The sequence below is a fragment of the Anabrus simplex genome, chromosome 8, assembly GCF_040414725.1.
Source record: "Anabrus simplex isolate iqAnaSimp1 chromosome 8, ASM4041472v1, whole genome shotgun sequence".
Taxonomy (NCBI): domain Eukaryota; kingdom Metazoa; phylum Arthropoda; class Insecta; order Orthoptera; family Tettigoniidae; genus Anabrus; species Anabrus simplex.
In genome coordinates, this window is record NC_090272.1 from 231,158,967 (window position 1) to 231,184,709 (window position 25,743).

At 42.4% G+C, this 25,743-nt stretch overlaps 1 protein-coding gene across 1 annotated transcript in view; it reads right to left on the bottom strand.

Moving 5' to 3' along the window:
* LOC136878738 (glutamate receptor ionotropic, kainate 2) overlaps positions 1–25,743 on the bottom strand; it is a 494,017-nt gene that overhangs the window by 88,939 nt on the left and 379,335 nt on the right. Inside the window, exons 6-7 of the mRNA XM_067152195.2 lie at positions 8,851–9,015; positions 1,031–1,183 (exon numbers count right to left, since the gene is read on the bottom strand). Of these exons, the coding sequence (XP_067008296.2) occupies positions 1,031–1,183; positions 8,851–9,015 (318 nt within the window). The remainder of the gene's footprint in view (positions 1–1,030; positions 1,184–8,850; positions 9,016–25,743) is intronic.

Genomic DNA, 25,743 nt, shown 5'->3' on the forward strand with positions numbered 1-25,743 from the left:
GAGATTTCGCTGACACGTGTAACCGAGATCCATATTTTCTTAAAACCACCCTTAAAAGTTTTCTGTCTAACCCGAAAGCATAGAAACCAGTCGTAGAGCGTGTAAGTCTCTGTTAAAACCCCAAACAGAGTACGGTCCCAGAGTATGGGACCCTCACCAGGACAACTGGATACGAGAACTGGTAAATCTTCAGAGGAAAGCTGAACAATTTGTTCTGGGTGATTTCCGACAAAAGAGTAGCGTTACAAAAATGTTGCAAACATTCGGCTGGGAAGACTTGGGAGTAAGGAGACGAGCTGCTCGACTATGTGGTAATTTCGAGCTGTTGGGGTGGAATGACGTAAGTGGACAAATAAGCTTCAGCGAAGCCTTTAAAAGTAAGAGGAAGATAAAGTTGGAAATAAAGAGGAGAAATTTGGGCATGTATTAATTTAAAGGACGAAGAATAAGGCACTGGAATAAATTATCAAGGGAAATGTTTGATAAATTTCCAAGTTCTTTGAAAATGTTTAAGAAAAACCTGGGTAAACATTTGATAAGAAATCTGCCAACTGTGCGATAGTCCTAAATGCGGATCTATGATTGATTGACTGAACAGACTTTCTGCTTACGGCTTCTGTTCCGAGCACTTGCACCAACGCCGCATGCGTCTCCGTGGCTGTTTCTTCCCAATATTTAACAAAATCGATGTTTATGTGTAGCCCATTGCGCTAAAACGCACTGCATTTGACCGGCCGCACCAAACTAACCTGCTTCAGCTCCGCCTGTTCAACGCTACATGGCGCTTCTCGAGATGCCTCTATATTCACATGCACGCAGTGTTACCACACGTTGCCATTGCGTTATCGGTCCATTCACCGCACTTATTGAACACTGCTTGTATATTACCAGATGTCTATTTTGATTAGTCACAGTGAATTTGCCTGATCAGAGTTGCTGATATTGATCCCCAGGGGTTTTGTAATGAATATTAACTTGTTTATTACTACATTCACGGTAGATTTAAACTAGAATACAACGAGCTACTCACCGAGTTTATGTAGTTGATAAGACTAAGGCCTCCATCCCACGGCAGTTCCTCTTCACAAGACACATTGGATAGCCTTAGGGTGTGACTCTGTTCTAGTGTCTGCAGGCCGATTGCAAACACGTACACAGAATCGTACATAAGAGCAGGTTCAGCCTGAAAAAAGACAAAAAGACAATCAACAAAGCTTCTAGAAATGTAATTAAGTCACTTAATGTGACGAGGTTTGTGGGAATAGCAGTGAACATTTTCATACAACCTCCCATTTATACTCGCTGGAATTGCATCGCTTTAAAGTGGTAGCCAGAACACAGTCTCCAAGTACCTGAGATTAGTGAGATCTGCCGAAATATAACATCCCTTTAACTAAGGACTATTAACACAAAAGCGTGAACTGCATATGTTCAAGTACTACGAATGGTGTTCAATTATATTTTACTAAAATTATACAATACAATGGCTCCTGAAGGAGAGTCTCCCTAACAATCACACAGTCTATTGTCTTCAAATATTTCATCCCCAGACCATAGATTCTTCTACTAATGAATGTTTTGTGAATGCAACTCACATTTCTTGACCTTCTGACGAAAAAAATGTCTTATTGTTGGGGTCATCCGAAAATTTCTGACGCGACAAAATGTGAAGAAAGTGTAACATAGCAACCTTGCAGGCTGTGATGTAAGGTACTGTTACCCAGCAACCGGGATGCAGGCTGTGATGTAAGGAATAAATGGATGGTCAGACAATGTTACCTAGGAACTGTGCTGCAGGCGGTGATGTAAGGTATGGATGGATGGTCAGACAATGTTACCTAGCAACCGTGCAGGCTGTGATGTAAGGTATGAATGGATGGCCAATGTTACCTAGCAACCGTGCAGGCTGTGATGTAAGGAATGGATGGATGGTCAATGTTACCTAGCAACTGTACAGGCTGTGATGTAAAGTATGGATGGATGGCCAGACAGCAACTGTGCAGGCTGTGATGTAAGGTATGGATGGATGGTCAGACATTGTTAAGCAACCGTGCAGGCTTGATGTAAGGTATGGATGGATGACCAGACAATGTTACCTAGCAACTGTGCTGCAGGCGGTGATGTAAGGTATGGATGAATGGTCAGACAATGTTACCTATCAACTGTGCTGCAGGCTATGATGTAAGGTATGGATGGATGGCCAGACAATGTTACCTGGCAACTGTGCAGGCTGTGATGTAAGGTATTGATGGATGGCGTAGACAATGTAACCTAGCAACTGTGCTGCAGGCGGTGATGTAAGGTATGGATAGATGGCCCAGACAGTGTAACCTAACAACTGTACTGCAGGCTGTGATGTAAGGTATGGATGGATGGTCAGACAATGTTACAATGTTACCTAGCAACCGTGCAGGCTGTGATGTAAGGAATGGATGGATGGTCAATGTTACCTAGCAACTGTACAGGCTGTGATGTAAAGTATGGATGGATGGCCAGACAGGGTTACCTGGCAACTGTGCAGGCTGTGATGTAAGATATGGTTGGATGGCCAGACAATGTTACCTAGCAACCGCGCAGGCTGTGATGTAAGGTATGGATGGATGGTCAGACATTGTTAAACAACCGTGCAGGCTTGATGTAAGGTATGATGACCAGACAATGTTACCTAGCAACTGTGCTGCAGGCGGTGATGTAAGGTATGGATGAATGGTCAGACAATGTTACCTATCAACTGTGCTGCAGGCTATGATGTAAGGTATGGATGGATGGCCAGACAATGTTACCTGGCAACTGTGCAGGCTGTGATGTAAGGTATTGATGGATGGCGTAGACAATGTAACCTAGCAACTGTGCTGCAGGCGGTGATGTAAGGTATGGATAGATGGCCCAGACAGTGTAACCTAACAACTGTACTGCAAGCTGTGATGTAAGGTATTGATGGATGGCGTAGACAATGTAACCTAGCAAGTATGCTGCAGGCTGTGATGTAAGGTATGGATGGATGACCCTGACAGTGTTACCTAGCAACTGTGCTGCAGGCTGTGATGTAAGGTATTGATGGATGGCGTAGACAATGTAACCTAGCAAGTATGCTGCAGGCTGTGATGTAAGGTATGGATGGATGACCCTGACAGTGTTACCTAGCATTTGTGCTGCAGGCTGTGATATAAGGTATGGATGGTCCAGACAGTGTTACCTAGCAAATGTGCTGCAGATTGTGATGTAAGATATGGATGGATAGTCAAACGTGCAAGCTAAGTCTTATGGCTGGTTACCATCTGAAATTAGCAGCCGTTGATGGATGGCCACATTTATGATTATATTTCTGATCATTTGATTTTCGCAAAGGGGAAAGTGCATCGCACCTACTACTTTTACGGTTTTCGGAGACACCTAGGTGGCGGAATTTAGTCCTGCAGGAGTTCTTTTACGTGCCAGTTAGTGTATCGAAACGAGGCTGGCAATGCAGTGAGCCAGAATCGAAGCTACCAAGTTGGGGTCAGGAGGCCAGCGCCTCAACCGTCCAGGCCACTCAGCCCGGCTTTTTTTCTGTCTAGTGTCTTGAACTAAATCATGAATAAATGACCACATTTATTTACACGATGTCTAGTGTAGCTCTCAAATGTGATCAATAAGTACGGTGAATGAATTGCTGACGCGCGGTGTTGTTGCTACTACAGATCCGAGCTCATTTAGTCATCATTCACGAAGCCGTGTGGCTGTCCAGGCGTGCAGTGTTTGTGTTCGCGTTTTGGATGTGCGGCGTATTGCTGCGACGCTGTTAAGGCTGAAATGGAGCAACGTATGTACGTGAAATTCATCTTTAGACTTGGGAAAACGCCAAGATGCTGCGGCATGTGTATGGAAACATGCCTTATCGAAAAGACAGGATGGAGGCTTCTGGAGACTTTATCGACATGGTGGATAGTGACTCCGCCTTTGTTGAACACATTGTTACATGCGATGAGTCGTGGTGCCTGAAGTATGATGCAGAATGGAAGAGGCAAAGCCTGGAGTGGCGTGGCCCAGGGTCACCGAAATCAAAAAGGGTTACGTGCGAGAATTTGCGCTTAAGACAATGCTCGTTACTTATTTTGATGCTGGAGGAATCATTCATGGCAAAATACCTACCAGAAGGCACAACATTGAATACGATCACCTACGTGAAAATTTTACATCTTGGATTGCCTTCTGAAGCGGATCAGACTTGAATCCTGATGGCTGTTGTACGATAATGCATGCCTGTATACGGCCATAACCGTACAACAGTTTCTGGCACGTAAAGAGGTTGTGTTCCATCATCCCTTTTATTTACCAAATCTGGCCCCTGCGGATTATTTCCTTATCCCTCGCTTGAAGTAACATTGTAAACGACAACGGTTTTCGGACACTGCCATGTGAATCGTGAACTCAAACGCATCCCACAGGCTGCCTTTGCACAAAGTATTCGAGAACTCTGCACGCGTTGACAGCTGCATACATGTACAAATAAATCATGAAATCAATCATTCGCCGTAGTTATTGATCACAGGTTGTATTGTGTTATCATCATTCCGTGGAGGATTACTGGTTCGTTAGTATCGTGTATTTGTCTATGTTGAAATTGTTAATTAAAGCGGTCTTAGAACTGAAATATTATTATGGCACTGTATGAAAGTCAGGGATTAAATTGAAAAGAAAAATGGAATTCAAAGAAATGTCAGAAGATGGAAAAATAAATCAAATCACCGCAGGACATGAGTGTATATATGCCACCATTTTATCACTTATGCTAAAATAGTTCTTCATTAGGTATTAGTTTTAATAAGATCGTTGACCATGTCCCCAAGTCTCAGACGGAATCCAGGTAGATTTGGATCCGTTGAGGATTTTAGCCCTCCGACCGTGCAGGTCTTGGGTGCTATCTCTTAACTAGTAGACAGAAGCTGCATTGATGTAAGGTAGGGGGACCTGGTAACAACGAAATCAGTGCTGGTCAGAATGTGATCTGCGCCATTTTTAGGAGCGACTAATCTAAGACATCCTTGGGTCGCTTATAGTGGAGGCCAAGGGTATCATAATTGCCCAGCGTCGAGATGAGGGGGTTGGGCTTGGTAGTTAGACCACAAAAGAATTTCCGGGATGTCTTCTTTATTCTGGTTCTTATCTCATCAATCCTTAGGGATTGAAGGATATCCCGATTTCGTTGGAACCATTGAGCACCAGAGATGAGACGCAGCGCGCGATTTTGGGCGCGCTGCACCTTATCCAGGTGGGTTTTGGCTGCCACTCCCCAGACCAGACTGGCATACTTTAGTATAGGTCGAATGGATGTCTTGTATAACGTGAGCCTGTTTTCTAGATTTAGGCCTTGATCGGCTTTCATGAGTGGGATAATTTCAGATAAGCGTCTGTTCGCTTGGGCCGAAATCGAACTGATATGGTCTTTGAAGGTGAGTCCTCTGTCTAGGATGACACCTAGGTATTTAGTAGCATTTCTCCACCGGATCACTTCGCCGAAAAAGACCAGTGGGAGGGGGTTAGTCCTAGTACGTTTTGAGAAAAATGTTGCATTACTTTTGTTGACATTGATCTTAATTCTCCACTTCCGAAACCAGGGTTCGATGGTGGAGAGGGCGTCTTGAATGTAATTTTGTGCTCTAGGTGGTTGCCAAGAGACAGAGGATATTGCCGTATCATTAGCATACATGTAGATCTTCGCGTGCGTCGGCTTTGGTATGTCAGCCATATACAAGTTAAATAGAGTTGGGGAGAGAACTCCACCCTGGGGGGAGAGAATTCCACCCTGGGGAACACCTGCCAATATGGGGCGAGGGCTGGACAGGGTTTTGTTCACTTGGACCTGAAATTTCCTGTCTGAAAGATAGCTTTTAATTATTTGTATCATAAATGGGGGAATACCGAAAGAGTTAAGTTTAAGTATGAGGCCTTCATGCCATACCTTGTCAAACGCACGCGATATCTCTAGAAAACAGACTCCCGTGTGCCTTCCATCATTGAAGTTTTTGGTGAAATCTTCTGTAAGTCTCATGAGTTGATGAACCGTAGAGTGCTTACTTCGGAAACCGAATTGTTCCTGGTTAATTAGTTGATTATCCTCAATGATAGTGTTTAGCCTAGAGAGAAGGAGTGTTTCAAATAGTTTTGATAGAATAGATAGTAGAGAGATTGGCCTGTAGTTTTGAGGGAAGGTGGTGTCTGCGAGGGGTTTTGGTATTTTACTACACGCATATTAAAAACTTGAAATCTTCTGGCTTGAAGGTAAATTTAATGTTAAAATCCGTTCATATCCATGTTTTCATTCAGTGATCATGTTCCTATATTCATATGGCTACGTATCAAATTGTCAGCAAAAGAATAGCTTGATGTAACTACCTGTAATCCTTCTGAAATGGTCCTATTGAAGTAACTTGCGCACCTGTTTCAGCATGCCGATCGCACTGCTATCTAGCAGGGAAGTTGAACCAGGTCGAGATTGAAACCCCGAACGCGGGAATATTAGTCGATATTCTTTTTTTTTTTTTCAGGCCTTTCTTAATTAGTTTGGGACGGCAGTATGCGTGTATTGAGTTAACATAATGGACATATTAAGTCTGGTTGCGATATCTTCCGTAGTTATGCCATTATATACGTACAAATCGACCAAGATACGCATTCATAGACATACAACAAAACGTACTGGTATTGAAACAGTTTGAAACTTGTAAAATTTGAAAAAAACGAAGCATATAAATATTGATTTTTTTTTTGGCAGTATCACCTGAAGATCTGATACTTTTCCGCCCCCTTGCCATTTCTTATTAGATGCAGTAATTTCGCAGAGATAGGCCACGGTAACTGAGCAACTCGTGACGGTTATTATGCGAGGAAGACAACTGACGGGAGAAAGAGACAGAGATTCTACTGTACGCATGCGCGGAAGAGCTAAACACTCCGCTACTACCTGTTCTACTTCAGTGCGTCTCGTCGTTCTCATAACTGTGCTGAGAGACTATGGCAGGTTTATGTGTATCAGCTCGCTAAAATCTTAACTGATGTTCCTGCGAGCACTCGGAGCGGTGGTCTCTGACGTCAGAGTTCTCTCTGTCAGCTTCCACCGAACTCCCTGCCTCAATACGGAAGGTGCTGACGTATGGATGATGTTGCGTAATGACATTCGGACCACGAGTGTTGTGTCTCAATAGCACTTGCTAGTCCAGCGAGGAAAGCAATGGCAAACTACATCACTCATCATCTTGCGTGCATGATAATTTTGGCACACCATTGGTTTTGCGGTTTCTGTATAACCGCGTAACGTCTTTAAGCACTCAACCAACTTATGGGCTGATGACTCAAGAGGAGATAGGAGTGAAGCTATGTAATCTGTCAACCGTATTCGACTGTTAAGGATTAAACACTTACTTCTTTTCTTCTTTGTTAATTTTCTGTTTTACCCGGAAGATAGTGGGTTCGAATCCCACTGTCGGCAGCCCTGAAGATGGTTTTCCGAGGTTTCCCATTTTCACACCTTAATATAGGCCACAGCCGCTTTCTTCCAACTCCTAGGCCTTTCCTATCCCATCGTCGCCACAAGACCTATCTGTGTCGCTGCTCTCGTTCACTACTGAGACATCTTAGGAACGAGATTTTGAGATACAAACAAGGACATGTCTGGTTCTATACTAAAATATCCTGAATTCCAGTTTGTTTACTGTCTAGTGTTTTCTTAATACATTTCGGGAATTGAATGACATCCGCTTCAGCGCCTAGACTGGCCGATGAGTCCCTCTTTGGAGTGGCAGTTGAGGTGCAATCAGCTCATTGGTCCTGATGTGCACAGCTTTCCTCAGACGAACTCTCCCAGCGGGTTGATCAATGTAGATCTGGAACAAGTCGGTCCTGGAAGTCCTCCAAATGGCCTCACACCTTCGCGTAACTCACCATACAATTCAATGCAAGTCCATGATGGTGGTGGTGATGATTACTGTTTTAAGGGGAAGTAAAACTGCGCAACTATCCTCGATTAACACTTAAAAAAAGAAACAAACCCCATAGCCTACCAAGCGACCACTGCACAGCCCGAATCCCTGAAGATTACGAGGTGTCGTGTGGTCAACACGACGAATCCTCTCGGCCTACTTTTTGGCTTTCTAGAGCGGGGTCGCTATCTCACCGTCAGATAGCTCCTCATTCGTAATCACATAGGCTGGGTGGACTTCGAACCAGCCCTCAGACCTAGGTAAAAATCCCTGACCTTGCTGGGAATCGACTCCGAAGGCAGGCACATTACCCCTACACCACGGGGCCGGCTTATTAAATCTAATCACAGGAAAAAAGGAAGGGGTCCAACACACTTCGACAAATAAAGGTACCGGCCAAAGAAAGACAAGGGCCATTCACGGCGTGAAAATAAAAGATTCCATAGACCTCAGGACCTAATGGCAGCGGGGTTGGAAAATAACAAGAGTTGACCAAGGGAGGTCGGATAGAATATTAAAGTGACGAGCTTGGCACAAGTAAGTAGAATAAATGCCTGGACTCAGGTAAGGGCCCCGTCGTCACCAACACATGCTCCCAAGTTAAGAGCCCGTTTGGCCCCGTTTAGTCTCATCTTACGACAGGAAGGGGGACCGGACTGTGCTAGGATCGAACCTGGCAAGTTGGCGTAAGAAAGCCAACGCCACAACTTTCTGAGCCGTTCAGCCCGGCTTTTTGCAGACTGACTATGGGACTGAACTCCTTACAGGCGTATTGCAGCATACGAAACTCGTTGTTAAGTGGTATCGTCTCAAAATAGCCATTTTAGATATATCTTAATAATGAACTAGGACAAAATTCTCATCCTCACGTAAGAACTACTGAATGTCTTACCTGAATGATGCTGGACTTGTTGAGGATACTATGTCCGACAGGTTGGAATCGCTCCATGTCTTTGAGTATTTCTCGAACTCCCACATCTTCAGCATCCACGATTCTAAAGGCGGTCATATTTACGAAGTTGTACTTGAAATCTTCCAGATCGAACGTTTCGATATCCTGAAATTAAACAGAAGTACACCTTATCAAAAGCTGAATATAACACTGAGCCATCCCCTAGATGCCTCAGTACCGGTATATATAATATGGTAATCATATCAAAGCATCCATTAATCGCATGCAAGAAGCAGGGTACGAACTCTGAAGGCCCGTTATAACCGAGCTGAGAGCGGGAACCCCCTGTGGGTGGGGGCGGTAGAATAACACCCACGGTATCCCCTGCCTGTCGTAAGAGGCGACTAAATGGGGCCCCAGGGGCTCTGAACTTTGGAGCGTGGGTTGGCGACCACGGGGCCCTTAGCTGAGTCCTGACATTGATTCCACTTACTTGTGCCAGGCTCCTCACTTTCATCTATCCTATCCGACCACTCTTGGTCAACTCTTGTTCTTTTCCGACCCCGACGCTATTAGGTTTGCGAGGGATAGGGAGTCTTTCATTTTCACGCCCTTCGTGGCCCTTGTCTTCCTTTGGCCGATATCTTCATTGTTCGAAGTGTCGGATCCCTTCCATTTTTCCCTCTGATTAGTGTTATATAGAGGATGGTTGCCTAGTTGTACTTCCTCTTAAAACAATAATCACCACCACTGAGAGCGGGAATTTTCCAGAGGGTAGCTTGCCAGTTTGAATTCAAAGCGAGTCGTTGCCTTGGTTACTAGGCACGCCACCCGCACTCCAACTTCCAATTTCAGCTGATTTGTGTGTGGGAGCGGTTAGATTTGAACGAAGGGAACTCCACAACAAGATTTCAGGATGACCAACTTCGATTTCACAGTAACGCATCTCGAGATTTACAACGATCATTTCGCCACTAAGCTGTAATTTCACAGTTCCAAACTAAATATCACCTGCAGATATAATTATTATTCACTTCTGGATCACAACAATGCTTACTTGAGTCTTTATTTAATAGTTTTATTTGAATGAAAAATCGTTGAGAAGGCGAGAGCCAATCAACCGTCACGCAGCCAGTGTTAGACGGGGAATTACCTCGTGCTACAAGGAGACAGACAGTTTATTTAAGGACACCTGGTGGGGAAAGCTTTCTTATTCTTCTGAAGTTTGTGGTGCGGGTAGCACGTAGAACGCGGATGTGAAACTTTTTGTGTTAACAAAAACCGTTCTACACCTGTGCGCGTTTAAACTTATTTCTATATTTACCTCGAGCAAGACAATTGCAAGATAAATATCATGTCCTAAATATTATTCGCCGTTATTGATAGACCACGATCTGGTCACACGAATCTTTGACTGATAATTTCCATTAATTATAGCTCGAGAACCACGCGTGAGATTGATATACATTCGAACTGTGACCGGTATCTCACTACGGTGTTGCAAACCGCCTACTACGTAGTGGTTCCTTAATCTTTTGAATGAGATCAAAGTCACAGAGCGAAATGTCGGGAGAGTACTGTGGGTGCTGAAATTCTTCCCATCCTCAACGTCGCAGTAGCTGCCCTACGTACTCTGCTTTATATGGTTTTGCATTGTCGTGCAGGATTATTGCACTGCCCATAAGATCCGGACGTTTCTCCCGAACGCCACCAGGAAGTCCATATAGTACTGTGCGGTCACTGTTCTGCCATGTGGAACAAAGTAGCAAACAATGACACCCCTGACGTCATACGCGACGATCACCATCAATTTGACTGGGGAAGGATTCTGACGGACCTTCTGCCTCCTTGGTGATCCAGCATGTCGCCACTCCGCAGACTGACGTGTCAGTTCTGGTTCGTATGCCCTGGCCCAAAATTCATCGATGGCGATTATTCGTGACAAGAATTGATCGCCGTCCTGTTGCCAGCGTGCAAGGTGGTCGGAGCATATTGCGTAGCGCACCCACCTTTAAACTTCCGTCAGTGCATGTAATACCCACCACGATGCGACTTTGCGCAGTTGCAGATCATTACGCAATATCCTGTGGACGGTGCGTTTCTCGATGCCACTTGCACTCTCTAAGTCCAGTAGTGTCCATCGTCTGTCTTCATCCAGGAGCTGCTCGATGACGGCACGTGCCACGTCGGTCCGCAAACTGACAGGTCGTCCCGAACGTTGCTCATCACTGGTTGACACACGTCCTTGCTGAAACTTTCCTACCCACCGTGCTACTGTACGGTATGGTAGGGCATTATTTCCAAGGGCTTCCACCAATTCACTGTGACATTCCATCACATTTCTCCCTCGGAGAACGGCTATTTTGATGTAAGCGCGCTGCTCAACACGGGTTACTTTCATCTCGCACGACACTCACCAACTGACTGATTTCACAGCCCTCGGTGCGCTACTACCAGCTATCACAGAGCCATCTGTTGTTCTGCATACACACTATCCCTGTAGAACTTCCACACGCACATATACGTTTGTGATCCGTTCACATATCTAAGTTACAAGAAAAAAAGTTGCCATGACTTTTGCCCCAATCCTCGTATTAGTCCTACCGGTTCATCATAGAGACGTTGTTTACGACGATGCCTACGGGAAATATTATTGTATTTGTTGTACGCATCTTGAGCAATCAAACATTCAAATACTACGGGTCAATTTTGCGTATCAATTTTTCTTTAAGCCGTCAATTTTTAAGGCGTCAATTTTAGTCATCTTTTAAATCGTCAACCGTTAATAAGTGAGCTGTTGAATCGTCAGCTTGTAATTGTTCAACGTTTAATTACTCAGCGTAATAATGTTGACGACTATTTCCCTGTATAAACACGATATATTCACTGTAATTTAACGCGCCATAACCCGATTTTGTCTGTATGATAGTAATTGTATTATTTTCTTGTAAGCGATTTTCGCAGTTTATTGAACAACTAATTTGTAGGTCGATTTCTGATATTTTTATACAGCCGCATTTAACATGGACCATTTCTATGTTTTTTCGGGATTAATAAATCCATTTACCCCATAAATGTTTCTCATTTCAAGGCATATGTCCATTCTTCCTGTCAATATTATCATTAATATAAGTTTAGACTAAATTTTGACTCGCCTATATTCTACGAATAGGACAACCGCTTTATCGAACCCTGAGTCTAGTCGGCACAAAGGACAGGAAATGGCACAACACGAATAATTTCATAATTGTTTGAACCAGCAATCATTCTCGCTACTTTCATGTCTGTTACATCTAACTTATGAATATGATATCCTGAGTCCATCCAGCTTTCGCTCCCGTAAGTTGGTCTGAAAACAGACCGATGTAAAGATAGTTTCGTCCAGGAGCCGACTTCTTTCTTACAGAATACTGTTGATCACAACTGCGAGCTCACTGCATTAGCTCAATCTCACTTACTATATTACCATCCTGGGAGAACACACAACCTAAATACTTGAAATTATCTACCTGTTCCACCTTTATACTGAATTTCCAACCTGACATTCAATAATCTTAGATTTCTTACCTTGTAACATATCTTACTCATTGCACCTATTTTCAAGTTCCAAGATATCACACTGCAGGCTTTCAATACAATCTGTCATCAAAACAGAGTCATCGGCATACGCCAGACTGCTTACTACATTTTTACCTAAGTGAATCCCTCCCTGACAATGTAAACCTTTCAATAGATGATCCATGTAAACTATGAACAACAAATATTGTCTAACCCCTGTAAGTACCCAGAACTCATTCCAGCTTCAATTCCCACTGCAGCCCAATTGTCAACATAAATCCTATAATCGAATTAAAGTAAACAAAACTCTTGTCGTCATTCCCGAAGTGGTGCAGCTATTTTCAGTGTAGTTACCTTGAAGGTGAGCTGCATGTACGTTTTAGCCACATGCCAGCCCTCCTGTCATTCTTATATATCTGGAAGTACCGGGAATCAAACCCGCACCTCAGAGGACGGCAGCTAATAGCACTAACCGTTATGGTACGGAGGCGGATAATAATTATCCTGAAAATGGTAGAGCTACTTCATAAAAACATATAAAATCTTCGATAAAAATTATCTTATATGACCTTGAAATCAAGTGCAGTATGAGCCAAAACCTCTAAATAGTGCAGTAAACATGAGCTGCAACATGCGCTTCGCAATTGTACGGAACTTTATTCTCGTATGATTTTGCTAGTGGAGTGGTGCAACTCTAGCAGTTAAATGTGAGAATAAGCGTGAACTATCCTGCACATATCTCTATACGAAGTGAATTGCTCCATCTCGCTTTGTGCAGATTACCTCCAAAAGCTCAGAGCTCATTTTAACAACTACTCTTCTTGACCCATCAGGTCTCACTGAATACTAGTCTTTCAACAGACAAAAGGACGGCTTCTCAACGTTCCGCAGTTTGGATCTCACTTCTGGAATATGAATACAAAAGACCAGAGTTGATATTGACACTTTCGTAAGTGCCTTCATCTTTCCCACTGCAAGACCTTAACATACCCTATATTTAAAACAAGTAAGCCTACATCTTTGATCTTTTTAAATGTTTCAGATGATCAGCTATATAGGCCTACCTGTTCAGCGTTTGAATTCTCTAAGGAAAGGTTGTCACAAACCACCAAACTTCTACCTTCACACAAGTAAGGAAACAAAACTAACCCTAAAGGTTACTATCAGAGGTGGTGATAACTTTTTCAAGACGAAGTACAACTAGGCAACCATCCTCTATAACACTAATTAGCGGGAAACTATGTGAAGGGATCCTACGTTTCGAAAAATGAAGGTATCGGGCAAAGAAAGGAAAGGGCCACGAAGGGCGTGAAATTAAAGACTCCCTAGGCCTCGAGTCCTCTAATACCGTCGGGGTTGGAAAAGAACAAGAATTGACCAAGGAAGGTCGGATACGATAGAGGAAGTGTGGAGACTGACAGAAATGAAAGCAATGCCAGGACTGAGCTAAGGACCCCGTGGACGCCAACCCACGCTCCCACGTTCAGAGCCCTTGGGGCCCCATTTAGTCGCCTCTTACAACAGGCAGGGGATACCGTGCCTGTTTTCCTTCCACTCCCACCCACAGGGTGATTACTATTTTTTTCTATTGGCTTTAGGTATCACCGACACAGATAGGTCTTATGGCGACGATGGGTGAGAAAAGGCCTAAGAGTTGGAAGGAAGCGGCCGTGGCCTTAATCAAGGTACAGCCTGGTGTGAAAATGGGAAACCAGAGAAAACATAAGTAAATGCTTATTCAACCAGTACAGAGTCCGACACGTTGGCTGAATGGTCAGCGTACTGGCCTTCGGTTCAGAGGGTCCCGGGTTCGATTCCCGGCCCGGTCTCCGATTTTAACCTTCATTGGTTAATTCCAGTGGCTCGGGGGTTGGGTGTTTGTGCTGTCCTCAACATCCCTGCAACTCACACACCACACATAACACTATCTTCCACCACAATAACACGCAGTTACCTACGTATGGCAGATGCTGCCCACCTTCATCGAAGGGTCTGCCTTGCAAGGGCTGCACTCGGCTAGAAATAGCCACACGAAATTATTATTACTAACCAGTACAGAGTATACACGCAGTGGAAAAACAGCTAGACTACCGGGGTTTCTCATAGTGGACTCGACCCTGGCTAACACAAGAGAGTTTGCAGTTGAATCAGAATCAACTAGCATAGCAAACACAATTATTCTAAACTGAGAATGAGGAGGTAAAGGGAAGAGAGGATGTAAGGAAAAGTACATTTATCTTAAAACACATAAGGAAGTGACGAATATAGGAAGGTTAAACAGTTAAATACCTACAGAGGTTGAGATACTTTTCTCTACCCTTGGTTGGGACGTGAGTCAACACAACGTGCAAAAACGAATGCTTGCATATTTCGTTACAATCATTTGATATTAAAAATATTTTATTAGACTTTTGCGATCCATCTCGAATGAAGATGTGCCACGCAGTAAATATTACAAACTAGTCGAAGTATCGTCGAAATGGTAACAAAAAAAAAAAAAACAAAAAAATACCAGAAAACATGGCTCGCAGAAAAATAATTCCGTTCATGACGTGAGAAACGCGGTTATGATCCTCCTTCCATCAAAGAAAAATATGTAAGGAAGTCAAATCTGACGTAACACAAGAACCCAAAGGGGCAAAGAAGGAAATGGAAAACACTTCACATGGAGATCAAATATATACAAACATGGAAGCTTGCCTAAAAATATGTTAAGAGACCGAAATATAAACAGGCAAGTTTACCACGGTAACTAAATAACAAGACCAAAGTAATGGAATAAAAGGACCTTCAAAGAAAAACTATGATACTGATTAAAAAATAAATGGACAAATCAAATAAAGAAAATCCCTCTTTGCACAGTAGCGGTATACAGTCAATCCTCCACAATGAATCATACGAGTGCAGCGTCATAAAATTAACATATCACGTAGTTTTCAAATATATTCCAGTTCAAGGATGTGCAAGGTCTATTCCAAATGTGCGCATCACACTAATTCCAAAAATTGTTGTACCACGATACTCATTCCGTATCTTCTTAAACTTCAACATAACGTAAGCTTGTCTCAAACATAACTTCCACTAAAAGTCACGAAGCGCGTCAGAGACACAAACAGTTGGACAATAGACCGGGCTCGACAAATGCTGCCGATATACTGCAAACAAGAGAAAATGTTCTCGCAGAGGCACACACAAAACACAACCACACCAAACACACAGTTGAATGTATGCCACTCCCTACGGTAAGAGAAAAAAATAGGTAGAACACCCACATAGTGTTAAAGTAAGTGAATCTAGATCTCACACAAAACATAAAAAATTGGCTAGAGCCATAGATGGAACGTTAAAATATCAACAGGTTCCAAATCATAACCAAACTACCACTGGTAACCAAGCAGTAAAGATAGGTGCGTGGTGGTGGTGATTATTGTTTGAAGAGGAAGTACAACTAGGCAACCATTCTCTATGTAACATCAATCAGAGAAAATAGTGAAAGGGATCCGACACTTCTAAAAATGAAGATATCAGGCAAAGAAGGCCACGAAGACCTCGATACTTAATACCGTCAGGGTCGGAAAAGAACAAGAGTTGACCAAGGAGGTCGGATAGGATGGATGAAAGTGAGGAGCCTCGCACAATTAAGTGGAAGCAACGCCAGAACTCAGCTACGGGCCCCGTGGACCAAGTTCAGAATCCCTAGGGCCCCTTTTAGTGGCCTTTTCCGACTGGCAGGGAATAGCGTGGATGTTATTCTACCATCCCTACTGACAGGGGGATAGGAAAATATATGTTCGTAAATGCTACGACAAGGGTGAATTTAATGCTGTCGCAGAATCCTCCACAGTGTCATTTGTGGTATGCTCACTGCTGCTGGTATTCTTCGGGTGTTAGTGTTAGCCTTTTCTTTATCGTGGTCTAAACACTACACTTCGGGAGCAATAATTCTGTTATAGTACTGTATATCACTCACTTTTGAAAAGGTCCTGTGAATCACAGTGGTTCATGTAATCGCAGGAGTGTTTGTATGTCTGGGAGATGACTATCGGGAAAGCGAGTCACGTACAGACGTCTTGCTTCTGCTGCAGTACATTCGGCGAGTCCATTCGTCCAATGATCAGATGCCCTTTCCTGATTTGAATAATCCATCTCGTCCCGTCTGTTGCACAGGACTGCATCAACTGCTCTTGTTAAGCGTATAGTTAGAAATGACTAGAGTTCGTGGTTTATAGCATTTAAAAATCAGAGATTTAGCGTTTTGATTTTCAAATTTAGCGTTTTGTAGCATCTAAACTTCTCAAATTTAGCGTTTTGTAGCATCTAAACTTCTCAAATTTAGCGTTTTGTAGCAAATTGGTTAAAAATAGGCATAATTTGCTAAACTGCACACACAACAGTTGGGAGTAAAATCATACTGTTTAATCACACATTGCTCGTCATGCAGTTTGGAATTCACTATGGAAAATAAGACAAACATCAACATAAGACTGCAAGAAGTATTAACGAACACACAGGAATATGCTTATTTTCAAATTTAAAAACACAATTACAAACTGAAAAATACTATTCTGAACGTATTTATTTATCACAGTACAACACACCTACAAGGAGGAGGAATTTCAATGATGATTTAAGTACAACATGCCAATTGTTTCAAGGGTGTCCTCCTTCATTTGAGACCGCATATCAGTTACAATTATATTGTACTTGCTAAAAGAAACTCTACATCGACACTGTTCGTAGAGGCCCAAATGTACAGAAGTGCTGCCAAGGCAAAGGAAGGCCTGCAAAAATTTTTTTCTTCTTCAAGTTTTTGATTGCAGAGTCGGCACATCAATATAGGCCGTCTGTATCCTTACATAAAAATATCCCAATTTGTGACTTTCGGCATGCTGTTTGATCGTCACTTCGCTTCTGCCCATGGCTAACAGACAATAAAATAAATCGCTACCTTACTTTTAAACAGAACTACTAGTCAACACCAATGTCAAGAATAACCGACTAAGATCAAGGGTCAACACACAAAGAGAATGAACGTGGTGGTTGAAAGTGTATTTGCTGTTTGATTGACTGGTCTTTGCAGTGCTCTTTAGCCAGTGAAAGAAATTCCACACATTGAATGATTTAACCCTTTTGCCTGCCATTACTTGTGAAAGGAAATATTCCCATACATACTATTTATGTTTTTGTCACTTTAACTTAAATTTGATTAATCACATAAGCTACATAAGAATACACAAAGCAAAGTGAGGTTTTAGCGCGTCTATAGTAACAGTAAACCAATGTTTTTGTTCGTAAGTATTACTGGTTTCAAGGGAAACAGATAAATTAGCAAGAAACGTAGAGGCATGGGTATTGGTTTCATTAGTAACGTGATCCCAGAACTATGGGGTTAGAAATTCATTCCCTAAGTCCATTTCTTCCGAATTATTACCCAACCCCCTCCTCACTATATGGTGAATTTCAAAAACTGGTTTACATGTTACAGAAAGAGGCTTATTGTCAACAAGGTCATAATTCCAAGTATCATTTTACTAGACTTCTTAACGGGCAAGTTGGCCGTGCAGTTAGGAACGCGCAGCTGTGAGCTCGCATCCGGGAGATAGTGAGTTCGAACACCACTGTCGGCAGCCCTGAAGATGATTCACCGTGGTTTCCCATTTTCACACCAGGCAAGTGTTGGGACCGTACCGTAATTAAGGCCACGGCAGTTCCTTCCCATTCCTAGGCCTTTCCTGTCCCATCGTCACCGTAAGACCTATCTGTGTCGGTGCGACGTAAAGCAACTAGCAAAAAAAAAAAAAAAAAGGCAAACTAGACTTCTCACTCGCTCTTGTTGCATTCTGGTTTTGTCACGTAGTTTCAATTGGCACTATCATCTCGGAACTGAAATCGGAATCACTTTCATCACTGTCATTTGAAGAAGAAGTATTTTCACTCTCCAAAGAATCTTTTCCACTTTCAACACTATTTTCAAGCGAGTTACGAATAAACTCATCCATGCCGCGCTTGGCTGCCGCCATGATTGTTTACAACGAGCGGCAAAATGAGGTGCTTTTTATTTTCCGTATTTCAGCTCAGAGTTACTATTTACACAGAGGAAATAGCTTCAGGTATCATCTGACATCTCTGACATCAATCAGGCTGTAAAACAAAGAGAATAAATCTCTCCGACCAGCTAACTGCGATAATGTACTTATAGATGTTCCGTGCACCAAGACGGAAGTGTCCGTCATAGCATGTTACCGCTTTACGATCGCAATGGGCGCCGTAATAATTATTTCTCCTGAAATAAATAACAACATTTATATCTTATTTTTTTAGAAAAAATGCATCGTTTTTAAAAATATATATTTTCGCATCTATTTCGCATAAATTGTATAATTTCGCATTTTGAACTAATTTCGCATTTTATCGCGAATTTGAAATCGCTAAAAGCCACCCGTACGGGTCATATAAGATGAAGGCACATACACTGACAAAGTTTCGGCATATTTCGCATTTATCGCAAATGCTAAAAATCACAAACTCTAGGAATGACCCACACACTTCACTCAGTCAATAGTTCACGTGATGCGCACAGGCAGTGGTACCGGCCGTGGCCTTAATAATATTTAGGTCTAGCATTTGCCTGATGTGAAAATGGGAAACCACGAAAAGTTCACTAACTTCCGAATGCAAGATGATAGTTACGTAGCCACTTATTAGGTCTATCCGTTAGCGACGTGGCTCCCACATACTGCGATACACGCTGTGTATAGACACTATCAATATAGAGAAATAGACTTTTAATTTTAAAAGATATGGGAAATATCTCAGAAGTATATAGCGTCCACTCGTATACTGTACGACAACACTGAAAGTACCATGGACTATTTCTTTACCAGATTGTCAGAAAAGTCGTTTGTAAAAATATTGTCCTGATGACCTAACATCAAACTTTCACTCGTTATTTTCGTTATGGATAACAATTTAAAAAAGCTGAGTGATTCTGACATCATCAATCGTATGTGATGATAGTAAAATATGATTTCCAATTCTGTTAAAATGTAATGTGATGACATCTGACACTGGCCAGCCTATCTACTCACGAGGGGGATTGTCACGTCGCCTCATCTCCGAGCTCAGGGAGTCCGTTATGCCCCACCCATTCTCATCTAACCATTTGTAGGCAAACTGAATACGAAGTACCACAAAACATTACCATGTGTCTTCGCAACTATGCTCATCTACCCCTAGATGAAAAGAATTGAGAAGAATCGGGAAACTCCTTCCTGCTTCGATTTGACTTGGACAGTATGTACCCAGTAGACCTATGTCGCAAATTTATTCTAGTGAACATGTGTTGACAACGGACAGAATTCAAGTGTTCCTTCTTTTGATACCAGCGCAAGAGTAATGACCAACTTAGTTCAATAAACAGAACACGGTGTATTTCGCGACCTGAATCTCAAAGAGAACATACATCGTCCAAATAATTGGACGAAGAAACCACACTTAAAATTTATTTTATGACGCAGCTTCTTCCTTTTTCATTATTTAATGAAATTAAATGTAGGACATTGATCATTCACCCACGTGTCACTGAAACTTCTCTGCTCAAACACAAATAGTTTGCTTGTGAAAGTGACAGTGCAGATGCGGTGTTGTAATGAAAACTTCGGTACGGAGTTGAAATGGGGCTTTCTGTGTCCTGTGTAACTGTGTGAGTGTAGTTGTCATGGCTACAACAGATGGCTGTAGCCATTTAAAGCTAAATACAACATTCCTATCTTAACTCTAATCAAACGAGAAAAGAAAACGGTCTGGCCCTTGCAGAGTGACTGTTTTGGCAATACAAAGAGAAGGGTCATGAAAAGTGTGAAAAAATAATCCCGAACTTTCTAAACCTAGTAGCATAGGATTCGGATGAAAACCTCGGAAGGAACAAAGTGTAGATTTTGGCAGAACAGTTACGACAGTGGTGTTATGAAGTGAGCAGTTTCAATCTGTTACATCACTTCAGGACACATGCAGTACTTGTCACCCTTTGTCCAGGTTTACTATAGCTACCGTTCACTAACTTCTCAAATTTTGACCTAAACAATTATGTTACGTGTTACAAAAGTTCACGTCTGAAGGTCCAAAGATTCGTGATCAATCAATTTCCTTCGGACGTGATTTTCACAAAGATACCCGTTTCAAAAATACACAGCAAAATTGCCAGGTTGGATTTCTCATCCGTGAAGGAGGTAAAAATATTGTGTAAACGTGGGTCCTGAGATTCGCAACCACAGACATATCAAACTCTCCAGTATCGCAGTTGGAATATAGTTTGTAACAATTTAGTCTGAATTTCCTGTAATTATGCTCTCTATTTATTACCTCACACGAAGTGTTCGAAATACCCATCCTCTGCCGTATTGTTCGTCTTCTCATTTAGTTACGAACACGCTCAAAAATGCCTGATGTTTGACAACCCTGCGCAATACTTCCATGAAGTGTTGCTTCTTTCTCCATAGCAGTCGTGTACACCCACGACTTTAAATTACCATACACGAAGAAGTCCAACAGGTTTAGATGAGGCGAAACTAGAGGCCAAGCAATGAACGTGGTGCAGCCAACATGCAGCTTACGATACTAAGAGTGCGTTGCTTCTGAAACCACAAATCCCCGTACTCACGCTTATGTAACTTTTTTCATTGCAACCCTGAAATTCTTCACAATATTTTCGGAACATCTTGTGCGTACTTAGAAGAAACAGCCCATCATGACCGAGTAGAGTTTCTCGATGTACGGTGTAACGGTGGGGAACTGGAACTTATCAAACTACACTTGTATGTTAATCGATTGGAAGACAGCCCATCTATCCCCGAGGAAGACTGGCTCGCTGCCCTCTCTCCGAACTCTTGGAACCTCTACCCACTATAACCGTTCAGGATCACTCGTGATTCTTGGTGATGGGACTACCCTGAACTGGGTCCATTTACTTCCCCTTATGCCTATCTTCCCCCCACACCCTTCTAGCTGCGTGACAGTTACCTATCTCCCGTGAAGAGGACCTATCTACGGGATAAACATCCGATCAAGCCATTTGGTAACTAAACATCGATTGCTTATGGCTTAGGTGCACTTTTCTACAGACCATAAGAGCCAGAGCAATCAAGTACAGTGCACGTCTTTAATTGCCAAAACGCTACAAGGAAGAGTAGCAAAAAGTATATTTTCCCCAAATTTAAGTAGCATAGCCCTATCCACCCGCAAGTCTTTGAGGGAATATCATGTCTTTCTGAGGGCTCATTTCAATAGAGTAAAATATTTTTGGATAGATTTGTAAGTCTTTCTTGAGGTACAAGTGTCATTAACTTGTACAAAAAGAAATAATCTTCGCATCCGTGAACAATATGACGTTTGTAATTCTTGCAGCCGATGTATATATATATTAAAGGACGTGAAACCTTTATGTTGGTAGTGGTGGTGTTGATTATTGTTTTAAGAGAAAGTACAACTAGGCAATCATACTCTATTAACACAAATGAGAGGGGGAAAACTGAAGGGGTTCCACACTTCGAGAAATGAAGGTATCGGCCAAAGGAAGACAAGGGCGTGACAATGAAATACTCCCTAGCCTTCGAAAACCTAATAGCGTCGGGATCAGGAAAGAACACGAGTTGACCAAGAGAGGTCGGATAGGGTAGATGAAAGTGAGGAGCCTGGCACAACTAAGTGTAAGCAATGCTCACTAAGAGTCCTGTCGCCAAGCCTCGCTCCAAATTTCAGAGTACCTGGGGACCCCTAGAGTCGCCTCTTATGACAGGCAGGTGATACCGTGGGTGTTATTCTACCGCCCCCACCCACAGGGGGCAGCAAAGAGAAATAGTAAGAGCTAACAATAATCATGGAATTAATAACAACATTACGGACGTCGTGGGAATAGTGAGGCCCGGCACATTTTCAACTCTAAATTCGTGGATAGTGAAAGGAAGCACTGCAGAGCCTTATCGTCTTCATTCTTCTTCTCAGCTCGGGTCGGGTCGGGTCAGGTCGGGTCAAGTATATCTTTCAAAGGAATCCAAAACGGGTAAAAATTCAGAGAGAAAACCTCCAGACGCTAGCGTTACGTAACCAAAGAAACGGGTAGTAAGTTTGAAACTAGTATAGAAAGCAAGAATGCAAATGAGATGATTATATACAGACTCGGTTGTAAAGCAAAGAGTAAGGTGAAGGTAAGACACAGAGTTGTCTCAAAGTGGAAGTAATTTTCCCCTACGTTTGAATACTTGAATACTTGGATAACTAGTGTTAATTAATTCCTTAATTTAATAATAGTAACAATTAATATTAATTTAGTGGTTGCAGAATGGATGAAAACTGTAAATTGTTTTGAAATTCGTTCAGTAATTCAGAACTAGTGAAGCAAAAACGATTTCTTTACAATGTTGTGTTTCCCTCTTCTGAGAGGAGATCAATGATATTCTGAAGATGAAAACAAAAAATCCGGTGAATTACATCCTAAAAATCTTAGTTATAAAGGTTTCCTGTTAGAAACTTATAACGGATAAATTGAAATACGACGAAACTATTTAAGAAGGTAGAATGTTTAGGTCACTTTCCGGAGACTTTTAATCACATTACGCCTACTGTAGGTATATTGAAATTATATTAAAACTAGCTGATGTACCCGTGCTTCGCTACGGAATTCTACATTGTATGCAGAAATCCACGTGAAGTGGTATAGGCTACATGTGAAGTAACATTTTAATGAATTGCATGGCTCTTAGCATGCCCGAGAAAAACGACAGAGAGGTGAATTCGGGGTAGGGGAAGTTGTCATTCTAATGGCAGGCACTCACTTTCCAGCTGCCTGTCTCAGCTGCCGAAAAGATTGTCTCTGTGTTTTTTCCCAAAGTCTTACTCCCAATTGGCGCAAAATCAAAATGACAGCAGTGTTAAAGCAATAAAGCATCTTTGGCAATCTGTCCCTCCGTTCTACTGGGCCGATTTGCTTCACTTTTTTAATCTCCGAAATTACCTGCCGGTGAATCATGAGACATTGATAGGTCTCTAAGTTCAGCCAACTTTGATTAATCATAAAATCAAATCATTAAATGTTCACCCCAATAATTACAAGCGAAGGCTCACCCTAACCCGCAACACATTCTGTACTTAGCAGGTTGCTAAGCGACCAACACTTTCATTAATATTGTGATGCTAGCTGTCACCCACGGCTTCGCTCGCGAGGATTTGGTAAGTTGATAAAAAAATTGTTTCTCGGTACTGAACTAAGACATTATCTGAAAATCCCTAAAGTATAAAAACTCGCCGAAAAATTGCATTTCATTTACCCCAGGACCACTTTGTAAACCACGTTTGTGGCATTGCCTTTTGGGGCGAAGACGACCAAGTTACTGGCAGAGCTAAATCTGGAACATACGACATGGAACTTTTATGTCAGAAACAGACCTCTTTTAAGTCAAACGTTAGAAAGGGTTTCTTTTTTCTAAAGGTGATTCCAAATACCACTTTTCACGTCTGTAACACCTTAGTTTTTCAGATACAAAGTATCCTCATAAAGAGAATTCAACTCCTTCTTCACTTATTTTCGATCTCCAGCTTAAGTCGGTTTTCTAAAAACAAAAAGTGCCTGTTTCTTTACTTTTAAAGGAGATTATTAATACCAATTTTCACGTCCGTAACATGGTAAGTTTATGAGATATACTGTAGATATACTCATTTTAAAAACTGCCCCACTCCTTGGCTGAGTGGTCAGCGTTGAGGCTTTAAGTTCACAGGGTGTCGGGTTCAATTCCGGGCTGAGTCGGGGAATTAAATCGCGTGTGATTAATTCTCCTGGCTCGGGGACAGGTTGTTTGTGTTTGTCCCAACACTCTCCTCTTCATATTCACTTAACACACCACTTTACTAACCACAACAGGAACACGCAATAGTGATTACATCCCTGCACAAAGGGTTGGCGTCGGGAAGGCCATCCAGTCGTAAAACAAGGTTAAATCCACATGTACGACACAGTTCGCACCCGCGACCCCAGAGGTGTCGGAAAAGCGGTAGAAGAAGAGGATACTCATTTTTAAAATTCACTCTTTTTTATTGTTATGTCACCCCCTTAAGTTCAGTCTTCAGCCCTAAGGCTGGTTGGATCTTCAACAGCTCCGCCATCAGCTGTCATAGATGGCCTAGGCATCACTGAAGAGGCATACTAGGGAAATGAGGAGTGAGGTAGTTTCCCGTTGCTTTCCTCACCGAGCCAGAAGTTGCTATTACATATCAGTCTGCCAAGCCCACTGAAGTGCATGCACCAACCGGCCCTATGAGCAACATTTTCACACCATTCATAGCAGGGACTGGCTGCAGAAGGAATTGCGTTACTAGCATCACTCATACCTCAGTCACTTTCATGTTATCAAAGCTAAGTATAAGAGAGAGATAGATCAATGAAAGATGGCAATAGGTAGTGTTTACAGTGCACTAAGTCTTCTGGTATGGGCTAGAGCAATTTGTTACTTCCATGGACCTGTCTCTGTCTTATCCATGGCTTTGACATTATGAAAATGACCGAGGTATGAGCGATGCTAGTAATGCTATTCCTTATGCAGCCAGTCCCTGCTATGAATGGTGTGAAAATATCGCTCAAAGGGTCGGTTGGTGCATGCATTTCAGTGGGCTTGGCAGACTGACATGCATTAGCAACTTCTGGCTCGATGAGAAAAGCAACGGGAAACTACCTCACTCCTCATTTCCCTAGTATGTCTCTCCATTGACGCCTAGGCTGTCTATGATAACTTTTGGCAGAGCTGTGGAGGATCAAACCAGCCTTCGGGCTGAACACCCAACACCCCCTTAAGTGGATTTTCCAAAAATGTGTGTTCATTTATTTTTAAAGGAGATTTCAAGTACCAGTTTTAACGTTTGTAACATCTTCAGTTTCTGAGATATATGCATCCTCGTATAAATAATTCAAACCCTTCCTCACTTCTTTTCACTTCCACCACCCCCACTATCACCCCTTAAGTGGATTTTCTGAAAACAAAAATTTGTGAGCTTTTTTTAAAAGGAGATTCGAAATACCAATTTTTATGTCTATAACATATTAGGTGTTTGTAATATATTGTAGAATCCTGGAGCTGACGTTGCCATGGTTACGGCAGTTCATTTCTTTATCCGATTCCTAGAGCAGGGGTAGTGTGGTGCCAATATCTCCAAAACGGTTGGTTTCAGGGCCTTAAAGCACGGTTTTCGGGCCCGTAGGGCTTACCGAGTTTTGTTCCTTGCCTCAAGGGGCTTAAAATGAGCTTTGTCTCGCCCTTGTACGACAAATTCGATTTCGCCTATTAATTTTAT